Raw genomic sequence first — 12,613 nt, 5'->3', positions numbered from 1 at the left:
AATAGAAGTGAAAATATTTAATTATTGAATCTGTATCATAATTCTTAGCCAACTCTTTTTCTTACCTACCCACAAAAAAAAAAAAAAAACAAACACAAACAAACTTTTTAGGGGTCGTGACCACTTACCCAATTTTAACCCAAAAATTGCCCACTTACTCCACCAAAAGTTTTTTAACCTCATTTACCCAATCTAACCTATAGTGACAGTTTTGCCCCTATTAAACTCTATCCTCTCAGACTCTCTCTCTCTCTGTGCCGCGCCCCACCTCCGGCTTCGCTCTCTCTCTCTATCTCTCTGTGCCATGGTTGCTCCGGCAGCTTCGGGCCACCACCTCCATCAAGTCTCCACCGCCATCAGAGAAGATAGGAGCACTGCATCCGGATTCGACCTCAACCTCCGAGCGCCGCCGTCACCCGAACCATACTCTCTCTCTCTCTGCCATGGCTGCTCCGGCGCTCCACCTTCGGATTCGGGCCAACAACTCAATCGATTCGGCGGATGCTGGGCCATCTCGTCTCTGTTTCTCGATCCGGATCTTGGCCGGGTCTTAATTGGGGAACCCATGGCGACGAAGACGTAAGGTGGTTGAGGTTGAGGTCGGTGGTCCGGTCCCATCAACCTTGTTTCGCCAACTCTTCCCATCTCGACGAAGACGATGACGATCCAACTCCGCTCCCCGACCAATCCTGCACCGGCCTCACACTCCGGTGGGTGCCCAGAGCAATTTCTGGGTGCCCATATCACTTTTTTTTTTTTTTGGTATCCTGATTTTTTTTTTTTTTATCTGTAATGTATTCATTTTGGTTCACTTGAGAGCAATAATATGATGATTGGAGGGTAATAATATGATTATTGAGGCAATAATAGGATTATTTGGAGGCAATAATATGAGTATTGGGGGGCAATAATATGATTACTGGGGGCAATAATATGATCAATTGTGACCTATAGTGTATTCATTTTGGTTTTGGGAGTTTATACAATTCACTGGACGGAAATAATATGAATTTGGGAGGCAATAATATGATTACTGGGGGGTAATAATATGATTACTGGGGGGTAATAATATGGTTACTGGGTATTATTAGGGGGCAATAAATTCAGAAGCCGGAATCCGGTTAACAGTCCGGTGGCCGGATTTCGGATTCCGGTCATCGGTCGCCGGATTCCGGTCACCGGTTGCCGGATTCCGATCACCGGTCGCCGGAGCCCGGGGCCGGCCGCTGGTCACCGGAGCACAGCAAGGTGGAGGATGACTTTTCTCTCTAAGTGAGAAAGAAGGAGAGGGCAAAAATGTCCCAAAAATTAATAAAAAAGAATTAATTGGGTAAAGGGGAAATAATCCCTTAGAGTGTTTTGGGTAAACGGGGTTAAAAAACAGTTAGTGGAGCAAGTGGGCAATTTTTAAGTAGAAATTGGGTAAATGATCATTTCCCCAACTTTTTATGCAATCACTTCTACAAATTATTGAATCGGCATCTCAACCGTTCAAATTTTAAGTCCTAATGTATAGATCACTTCTACAAATTTTCAGCCAAATTGATGATCGTTAAGGTATTGAACTAAATTAAATCAATGGACGAACAAAGTCTAGCCAACTTGAACTGTTCATGTTTGTAATTGTAAACAGCAGTTATGAATGCCTTAATGATTATCAAATTCGCTGAAAATATGCAGAGGTGATCTACTCATAGAGACTTAAAATCTGAACCGTTGAGATGTGAATATATGATCGAAAAATGGGTCTAATAAGCGATCCCTTAAAATGACCAAAAAAATGGATCCCTCACTAGAAGGGCCCTATATGTAGGTATGTATATATGTATGTATGTATGTATGTATGTATGTATTTGTATTACCTCTTCTTACTACACCAAAATTGGCCAAAACTATCTCACTTATCCCAGCAACAGATTTTTATTCCCACTAACCCAATTTAAAGAGAAATTACAACTTTTCCCTTAACCTAATTAAGAAACTACATCATGCCACTATCTCATCTCTCTCCTCCCTTCGATCCGGTCCCTCCCTCTCCCCCCCCCCCCCAGCGCGGTCGCTCCTCCCTCATTTGAATCGAACAGACGACATCGCTAATCTCCATGCTCGAAGACGGAGGCTTTTGCGGTAGCGACTGGCAAGAACTGGAAACCGGCTCTAGAACTCGTTGTCGTCTCCATCGCTGGCCAGTTTGCCTCCGTCGTCGTCTCTGTCGCTTGCCTCCAAAAGCCAAGCTTGTCAAAGCTATTGGATGGCTCGTCGAAAGGGGAGTAGATCCAAGTCATCGGGAATCCGAAAATGGACCTTCGATTGAGTGTGGCGGTGGTAGGAGCCGTAGAGGGTGAGGCTGGGGTTGGCGTACAAAAATGATGTCGTCACCAATCTACACTAATATTTCCTATACTCATCTCGTCGGCGACGTCCTCACCTCTACAATCAAGGTATCCCTCACTGTTGGGAGATGTGTTTTTTGGTTGTTGCCTTGAAAGAAATTCTTATAGTTTTGATCAACTGATGTTGAATCTGTTGTGTGATTAGTGAAGAATTGAAGGTTCATTTCCGGTGTTCTTGCCTTAAAAGAAATTCTTATGATTTTACAGTTGGTTTTTCTTTGATTTTGAATCTATTGTGTGATTGGTGAAGAATTGAAGTCTAAGTGTTGGTGTTTGCAGACTTCAATTCATACAAGAGATTTCCAATGTTCATTTTCGGTGCCCAGAGCATTTTCTGGGTGCCCAAATCAATTTATTTATTTGTTTTTTTTTGGTAAAATGGGGGTAGAATGCCCAGATTGAAAGAAAAAAGAAAAAGAAAAAAGTTTTATTGGGGGGCAACAAACGTCTATTAAAAGTCTATTGGGGGGCAACAAATATTTTGAATTGATGTAATCTTTTTTTTTTCCTTAATCAAAGTTTTATTTGTCTAATTTTAAGGAGATTAGTTCCCATTTCGGCAACCGAAAAGTCTATTAGGGGCAATAAAGGTCTATTGGGGGCAATAAACCTCTCCGGCCCCCTATGAGATCTCCAACGACCTCTTTGGGGACCTTCGGCTAGGTTTTCAAAGAAGTCCAATGGCCGGCGACGGGAGTCCGGTCGTAACAGAACCCGATGGGGCCTGCGAGGCCTACCTTAGGTAAAGTTTTGCCGAAAATTCGGCAGAACTTCTCCTAAAAATGGACTATCCAAATTTAGCAAAACCTGGACATGAAGCTTAAACTAACATCATAACACCAATTTATACATTCCAAATATATACATTCCAGGTATATTACACTGGATAGTAATTCATCTTAGCACAACCATAACATCCCAATTTTCAAGTATTAAACATTATTCCAGTTTAAGTTTTAGTTATCAAAGCAATTCTACGAAATTAAGACAATATATTACATAAGTAGGTTAAGTAATAACCTATAGTCAAAACGGAAGCGGTGGATCCTAAGCCTCAAATTCCTGAACGCACGACCTCCACAATCTAAAATCTGGGCAGTTGAAAAACCGAAGGGCCCAGGGAAAAGCATTTAAAACCGTTAAAGTGAGTGGACCAAAATAAAGTAATACTAAAGAAAATAAAATAAAGTGAATGCTTTCCCATTTTCTTCATGTTTAAAATCCTGCATGCAACACAATTAAATAATCATTCAAATCCGTCTTTTTAAAAATCAACATCTCCGTGTAAAACATTCGATGACTAGAGGGCACTGCCGACTAGTCACCTCAATGCATCTGGAGTGTACTGCCGACTAGATGACGCATCGGAGAGTACTGCCGACCGAAATCTAGGAGGCGGTGGTTAGAGGGTACTGCAGACTAACCACAGATAGTTAGAGGGTATTGTCAACTAACTACCTCATGCCATCTGGAGGATATAGCCGACCGGATGACGTATTGGACGGTACTGCCGACCAGACTATTACTTGGAGGGTACTGCCAACCAGGTAATGCATGCATGCGACATATGATAGCCTCCTTATCAAGTCACGTTTTTAAAAACTCAAATCCTTTCGACTTCAACGAAATAGTATTATGTCAAATATTAAATTCAAAATAAATCCATAATCGAAAATCAGTGCTGCATGCATAATTTAAATAAAATCAAAGTCCACTCACTGGTATGCCTCACAGCTATGCATGCTGCCTGCCGGGATCCTCCTCACTCGAGGGCTCACTATGTCATGCAACAACAATCAATTCACAACCAATTGGCCGGAAATCGACCGAAAGCAAAAAATCCGGCGAATCCCACTGTTCAGTTTCAATTCTTCCTCCTATGGCCAAATTGAGATGCGATGGAAGAGAAGGAAGAAAGGATCAATTTGTGATTAGTGGCGTGTCTAGCGGTGGTCCGACAGTGAAGAAATCGCCGGAATTCGGAATTCAGTTCTGGGGTCCAAACGGAGAAAAAAAAAGGGTCTCGAGTTTTTGGGGTCTCGGTTTTGCTGAAACAATTCTCAAGAGAGGATGTCCTTAAACTCTTAAAGTGAGGATGTTTTTATTTTTAGCATGTATGTTAATTATCACAACCATTCATTCTCTAGTTACATATGAATCCTACAAAAAATTAGCCAAATCGGAAAACGTTTAACCATTTGATTAGCACAATGTTTGCTTTAATTTTATCTAACGGATTACATTTGTTTACACAATTTTAAATAACCAAATGATTATGGATTTGGTTGATTTTTTATAGACATCATTCTTATATAGGAATCTAAAGGATCAACGGTTGAGATCATTGAATTAGGTCACATATTTGTGTAAATTAACAAAAATTCTCAAATTCTTAAAGTAAGGAGATCCTCTCTAGAACAGGCCTATATATATATGTGTGTGTGTGTGTGTGTATTCATATGCATGTGTACTGCAGAAACTCAACAAACTTCAAATTCATATACATGTGTTATGCAAATCTATTAATTGAATTACATGAAATTTTTTCTATTCTTTATTGAAGAAAAAAAAATTGTTGTTTAAATCTAAGCATGAATGTGATAAAAAGAAAAAAAAAACTAAAATAATTTTTTTTTTAGAAGAAAGCTAAAATAATTTAGTCATTAGATTTAGGAATGATAAATTTTTTTTTTTTTTTAAGAATTACATAACATAATTTGACAAATAGATAATGTGTGTATGTGACATGACACTTAAACTTGAAGCCACAAATTTTAGACCTCATTAAGGCCAATAATCATTTTCAAATAAATCTGTTAAATGTTAATGATGTTGACTAATTTCAATGTATATATTTTAAGTACACTGAAGCGGTCAACATATGTGGATGCGCCACAATAATAATTGATTCCAACTGCCAAGGCCTTCCTGTAGTAAAAACCCAGAGAGTAGGGGTTCCCAAATAAATGGAACCAAGCCTGTCCCAACCACCCCTTGGATGTTTCTTCCCCGAATGAGCCAAAAGAAAATCCAATATAATTTAATTAAAAATTCAACACATACCGTGTCAAACTCTATATGTTTGGATGAGACCTTCACAGGTTGCAAGTTGCTTGGACTCAAATAATCACCCCCTAGAGTAACTGCAGAGGGAAGATTTGAACATTTCCATTTTCTTCATCGGTTTTTCTTCTTCTTCAATTTGGTCCCAGTCTCCTTAATTTCGAGCTAGCTATTTAAACCTATCCTTTCTCTGTGGTTCTACTTCATCAATTGGTTCCTCCATTGAAGCTGATAATCAATTTCTTGACAAAGAAAGTAAAAGCAAAATATGGCTTCCGAAGGAACAAGTCGCTCCCTGCAAGCCACACCCAGTTGGGCTCTGGCAACAGTTTGCTTCGTCTTCATCTTTTTCTCTCTTTTCATAGAGCACTTGATCCATCTCCTTTCCCAAGTACGTATTCAACTTTTGAAGAAACAGTCATGGGTGATTTTTGAAAGTGATTAGTACACCCATTTATTCATTTTTTGGTCATGTATTTTGTGCAGTTTCTCAAAAAGCATAGAAAGACTGCATTGTTCGAGGCCGTAGAGAAGCTCAAATCAGGTATGCAATTTGAGATCGAACCCATGACGCATTCTAATTTTAAACATCTAGGCTTAGCTCATTTGAGCAATTTACAAATTAATCGCAGATTCATTCTATATACTAATTACACTGATACAATCTCTGCTAAATCATTGCTGTGTTCTTTTTTGGTGCAGTGCTTATTTTTCTGGGTTTCATGTCCCTAATACTGACAGTAACACAGAGATGGATAGCCAAAATTTGCATACCCATAGAAGTTGCATATACTATGCTTCCTTGCAGAAAATCAGTATCAACTAAAACAACCAAAGCAGTTGGTTTCGATCGCATGTGGAGCACCGGGGCATCTACAGCTTTTGAAGTAATACAAAGAAGACTAGCAGAAACAGAAGATAGTACTACTAGTTCCACTTCTACCACTTCTTTGGATCAGTGCGAATCCCAGGTACACAGATAAATTATGATTTGATTTAATTTGCATAAAAAAAAAAAGAGCAATTCTTTTTTATCTTTTTAATATTGTTTATCTTAATTATGGATTTTATTTTGCAGGGGAAGACCTCATTTATATCACAAGGGGGACTAAATCAGCTCAACAACTTCATCTTTGTTCTGGCAATTATGCAGATCGTGTACAGTGTTCTGACAATGGCCTTAGGAAGAGCCAAGGTATGTGCATAATTGCTTAGAATCCTCCCTATTCCCACCAGAGTCTGTTGCTGCATGTCTATTCTTAGTAGTCAATTCTATATTTGATGCTTTAATTGCTTTTTGTTGTGCCGGTGTAGAGTCATTGTTGGCTTTCATGCACCCCATAACAGAAAGTTAAAGGTAGCCGCCCCCATGCGCGCGCAAAATATTTCCAACCATCTAACCATAGACGGTCGTGAGACTCGCTTTGGTACAGACTCATCAACGGTTGAAAATCTCTTAATTTTATCACTTATATAAGTGATATGGATGTAGATACACAATTTTGACTTGTTGTTATTGTCTAATTAAATAATAAATTTTGCGAAACAATCAATTATTTTCAATACCTCAATGAGATGGCCTTTGTTGTTGGCCATAAACCCACACCAGTAATGCACTTTGTTGACCACCTCCATATCGTCAACAACCTTTCAATCATAATTTTCAGCGGAAGTTATATATGGTTACTTAAAATAAAACCCCGTATAATATGGTTTAAATTTCTAGAATTTAACTTCTTGGTATCTCAGAGTGCATTCCCACCTTTGACTCAATAGAAAAAGTCGGTGTGACATGGCCTTTTGTCTTGTTACAAGGTTTGACTTGGGAACCTCCTGAGTTGACTTGCAGTAATATTGCATCAAGATTCTGATCACACATTCCACACTGATTTTTTCAAATTAGCTAGAGCTTTTCATACTAGTAGTATGAAAGTAAGTATCCAATCTTTCTACTGATTAACGCGTGTTAGAGAAACTTTGTTTATACTTTATAGTACCACAATGCTATTTTTGCTACTAAATTTTAGTTATGAAGATCATAAAAACATGGTACTCTCGTTACACAACTTAGCATCAATCCTTTATTTACATGTTAAGTTCAAACCGTGAACTTCATTACTTTTTTATCACCGAAATTTTATTAGACCAACAAATCGTGAAGGTAAAGTGACAATAATTGAAACATATGTATAATTTAAGGAAGAGAGAGAAAAGTACAATTTCAAAAGAAAATATAAATGTCAAGAAGTACTGTACTCATGTATAATTGTATTTTTACATTGTATTATGTAACAACCATATTAAAATCACCAGAAAGTTTTACTTTGTATGAATAATTATTTTTTGTTCAAAATTAATCAATAGATGAAGCGTTGGGAAGTGTGGGAAAGAGAAACTCAGACGGTGGAATACCAAGTCGCAAATGGTAAGATGAATGATATGAGCTAACAAAAAGTTTATTCAAGTGTTCAGCTTCAAAAACCCAGAAACTAAATCAACCTTTGTTTCTAACTTTTGTGCGTAGATCCTAACCGATTCAGGTTTACAAGGCAGACGACATTTGCTCGTAGACACATGAATTCTTGTACAGGAACACCTATTCAACTGTGGATTGTGAGTCGATTTTCTTTCCTTATCGATGTAATTTCTTCTTAAATCTTAACTTTTTTTTTTTTTTTAATGATAGTAGTTGTTATATATATGCAGAAGTGCTTCTTCAGACAATTCTTCCACTCAGTTGAAAAAATTGATTATCTCACATTACGCCATGGCTTCATTTCTGTGAGTATTTATACTATTATTTACGAAATTCTCTTTTATCTAATCATCTCCCTTCAACTATGATTGTTATTGGTTTACATGAGTCCTCATCATAATCAAAATTCTAAGAACAAATTGCAAAATGAACAACATTTAAGTATATCTTCTGTAAAAAAATTGCAGACTCATTTGTCAACAAACAACGCATTCAATTTCCAGCAGTACATAGAACGGTCGCTGGAGGATGATTTCAGAGAAGTAGTTGGCATAAGGTTATCAATTATATTAATATTATACTGCTGTTTTATTAGAGTGAGATTTTTAGACATATAATGTTGTCAGACTGTTAATTAAAACCACTTATGCACTGTGCTAATTGTGTGTTTTTCTGCATCACTCGACAGCCCTTTCATGTGGTTTATCGTCGTAATCTTCATTCTCGTAGACGTGCATGGTAATTACTTGATTAAGCGCCTTGTTTCCTATATGATCAATTCTTCATATGTAGAGCGATATTTCCACTGGTTAATTTTGAGTTCTGACTGATGTGTAAAATTTGTGACTTGAACAGGTTGGCAGGTGTATCTCTGGGTGTCATTTGTGCCACTAATTGTATGTACTCTTTCTGACTAGGATTTTTAACTTTGGTATACATATGGAAGTGTTTTACTAATTAACTAGTTCTTTCTTTATAGATTGTGCTGGTTCTTGGAACCAAACTGGAAGTGGTGGTAGCCAGAATGGCTCACCAACTCGGTGACCAGCATAATGTAATCAAAGGAAGTCCTCTGGTTCAACCAAAGGACAGTCACTTCTGGTTCAATAGACCGCGGTTCGTCTTGACTCTCGTACATCTCACACTGTTCATGGTAACTAACTGATCTCCGACTAATTTGGTAACAATGCTCAAACTATCAGTTATGCACTATGCTCAAACTGACTTAGTCATTTTTATCTTTTTCCAGAATGCATTTGAACTTGCTTTCTTCATTTGGGTCACGGTACGTATGTCCTTATTTCAACTTAGGACCAAGTTTCAAAAATGATCTCTCATCAAACAGTCTGTTGTGTTGTAAGATCGACTCATTTGAATATGTGTCGACTCATTTGAATATGTGTTCGAGATTGATTGCATCAGATCATAAAATTTAGACGTCTGATAAGTGAATATAAATTGTTTTCATCTAGTCTGGCTACCTTTTCTTCTATCTGTCTCAAACCTAAACAAAACTTAGCAGCCTTCTAACGAAAGCTATATATTTGCCTGCCTCTTATTTCAGTTACAGTTTGGGATACACTCTTGCTACCATGAACACATAGAGATTATCATTATAAGGGTGGTCTTAGCGTAAGTGCCAATCCTATCCCCTTCCACTTTTTTGAACCATAAATTGAGTTATAATTTTAAGGTGACACACATACATTAATTAGATCATTTATCGGTCTAATGCTGGTTGATAATGTTCACTAAAAATCAATGGTGTTAATTTCTGCAGGGTTGTCGTTCAAGTTATGTGCAGTTACATTACTCTTCCCCTCTATGCTCTAGTGACCCAGGTATGATTACATACATCTATATATATATATATATATATATATCTATTTTGAGCTACCGTCCATGCATGTTATATGAGAAAGAAGTCGAATTAAGTTAATTATTTCCAATGAATAGTTTGAGAATATAACATTTGCAATTGTCTCAAACCAGAATCTTCTCTAGATTTTTTTTTACCATAAATATGAAATGGATTGGTGGTACATTGTATTATATGCAGATGGGGTCAAATTTGAAGAGTACAGCAGTGCTTGAAGAGCAAACAACAAAAGTTATAAAGCAGTGGCATGCGGACGTGAAGCAAAAGAGGAAAAAGAATAGGCAAGACAATTCAGAATCTGGTCACGATTATTCCTCTACTGTAGGAAGCAGTCAGAGAACCATGAATTCCCCAGATTTCTCTTCCCACCACCGGCACCCAACTTTTGCTGAAATGTCCCAAACGGAGATTGTCGAAGATGGTCAAGAAATTGTTGAAGAACATCAAGAAAAGGGCAGCCAAAATGAAATTGAACTAGCTAGTACTGTTTTAGCTACTGAGGTACACATAGAAATTTCGGAGGTGGACAGAAGCCAAACGTGAATTTAAAGAAATTTTGATAAATACAATTAGCCCTTGAAATTAAAGGATACAATATAGACATAGATTATCTATAAGTCCAAAATACCCTGTTGTCCTTGTATATGTTTTGACAGTTTTGTACTTTTGTTGATGAGCCAACAAATTAATTGTCTAAAACTCTAAATGTTGTAAAATGAGAAGGCTTAAAGAACAAGGGGACTATGAGAGCTTTTTTTTTGGTCAGAGGACTATGAGAGCTTATAGTTTCAGTAGTATAGAGCATTTATCTTCGCCCTGTCCTTTGTGCTTTAATCCAAGCAACAAAGAGAGAAGAAAGGAAACCACGGACGTGCTAAAGAGAAATACGCAATTTTATCGGTAGCTTCATTGTAGAGTATATACTGGTTTTGAAGTGAAATTTGTTGCTAACGTTACCTGATAGTTGTAAATCACTCTACAAGCCCATGTTATATGTTGCCAAGACCCAATTGCATATCCCATGGAGATCTTCGCCAAGAAAGATTTTTTGTTGAGAGTATAGATCCCACGTGCGAAAATGGGAATCTTACTTATGAGTTTATAAGGCACTACAGCAAAATCAGTCTTTTACGGCGCATATTTGACGTGCGCCATAAAAGACTGTCATTTATGGCACACATCTCATGTGTGCCGTCAGAATATGTTAATTTTGGTCATTCATGAAGTGCATCTTATGTGTACCACAAATTTAGTTACCTATTAACGGCGTGCAAAAAAATGTATGCCGTAAATGAGTTATTTTACTAGTCTTTTACAACTTGAGTTTTGAGTTTTGGTTTCTGTTTCTGTTTTGTTGTTAATTGAGGAAATTTAAGCTGAAAATTCATTTTCAAGTTGAAGTTGTTTTTGAGTGTGATGAAATTCATGTATGTGGTTAATCTCCAACCCCAAGATCTCATCAACAAGGTAACCACGATCGTTCACAATCTGAGTTTTGTAGCTTTCGTTGGTTTTTCCGGGTTAGTAAGTTGTGCATACCATCTGTTTGATAAAAGTCCTGAGAGAGATGACAAGAATTTATTTGCATTGGTGATTTTGCTCTCTGACTTTCGCAGTTTGTATGCGAAAAGAGTGGTTCCTAAAATTCATTATCAGGATAGCTAATCATGTGAGACGTGTTTTCGAATAATGCTAGTACGTAGAGGTTTCATGATCTCTCAAGTTGTGATTCCATTGCAATGTGATGGGGACTTGTGTCAGCTATAAAGTTAGTTGCTTTATTTTTACCCTTACTAATTCGTACACTAAATTTATTACAACTTCGTATCTTACCAGGTTACATAAAGATGAGCTTAAGCTCGTCGACAAGCGTCTTGAAAAAAAAAAAACAGTCTTCTACAAACGAAACATGCATCATAGGACTTTTAGTGATTGGTTGGCAGATAAAGTTAGAACCAGCGATTGTAATAATATGTCGGATACTGTAAGGTGGATTGCGTGTAAGCCAAAACGGGAAGTTTAATCATGTTTAGGCTACCTTATTAACGGGAACCGATTTCACACTAAGGAGTCTGAAAAAGGAACACAGAACTGTGGTGTTTCTGTTGAAGCTGACACATATTGCCGAGCAAGTGCAAGAGACACATTGTTTAAGTTGGATAAAGTAGATTATTATGGGGTTATAAAAGAAATTATTTTGCTAGACTATCGCAAATTCTAAGTTCCAATGTTTGACTGCAATTGGGTTAACATAGTAAATGGTGTGAAGGTTGAAGAAGGATTTACACTGCTAGTTAATCTTAGAATAGGCCAGCATCAGTTTCAAAGGGATCCTTTTATCTTTGCATCACAAGCAAATCAAGTGTTTTACTCAAGAGAAAGTGATGTATCGAATTGGTTTGTAGTCCTAAGAGCACCACCAAGAGGTTTGTATGATAATGAGAATCCTGATGAAACTGATTACATGCCATCTGTACCATTAGATTTGTCAGAACTTTCCCTAAATTTTGTTGATGAAGATTTAAGAAGAAATCATTGTGATGTGATGAGTGAGGCATCAGTAATGCGTGTTTGTATAGCATAAACATCTATAAATGACCTATTTATATGAGATAATTCTTTATACCATTTATTTATATCTAACTATATCACTTTGTTTGTTAACAAACTGACAACGAAGGTGGTGACGGTGAATCCACAGAAATCTGATTTGAAGACCATTTACCTTTCTTTTGTCTTCACACTTGAGAATCTGCCAATTCAGTACTATGTCTACTGGAGAAGTAAGTTCAATCTTAAGAA

The 12,613-nt window shown here is 37.3% G+C and overlaps 1 protein-coding gene across 1 annotated transcript; it reads left to right on the top strand.

Moving 5' to 3' along the window:
* The first annotated feature begins 5,461 nt into the window (after positions 1-5,461).
* LOC133733100 (MLO-like protein 3) lies at positions 5,462-10,767 on the top strand. The gene is made up of 15 exons (XM_062160710.1): positions 5,462-5,847; positions 5,943-6,000; positions 6,159-6,427; positions 6,535-6,651; positions 7,821-7,881; positions 7,981-8,069; positions 8,163-8,237; positions 8,400-8,488; positions 8,621-8,670; positions 8,788-8,828; positions 8,912-9,085; positions 9,182-9,217; positions 9,497-9,564; positions 9,713-9,773; positions 9,992-10,767. Exons 1-15 carry the CDS (start codon positions 5,725-5,727, stop codon positions 10,352-10,354), a joined length of 1,674 nt encoding a protein of 557 aa, XP_062016694.1. The 5' UTR covers positions 5,462-5,724; the 3' UTR covers positions 10,355-10,767.
* Positions 10,768-12,613: the final 1,846 nt, after the last annotated feature.

Source organism: Rosa rugosa, chromosome 2 (assembly GCF_958449725.1).
Source record: "Rosa rugosa chromosome 2, drRosRugo1.1, whole genome shotgun sequence".
Classification (NCBI taxonomy): Eukaryota; Viridiplantae; Streptophyta; class Magnoliopsida; order Rosales; family Rosaceae; genus Rosa; species Rosa rugosa.
Note: the sequence above shows the minus strand (reverse complement) of the source record. Positions and strands in the feature narration are given on the sequence as shown.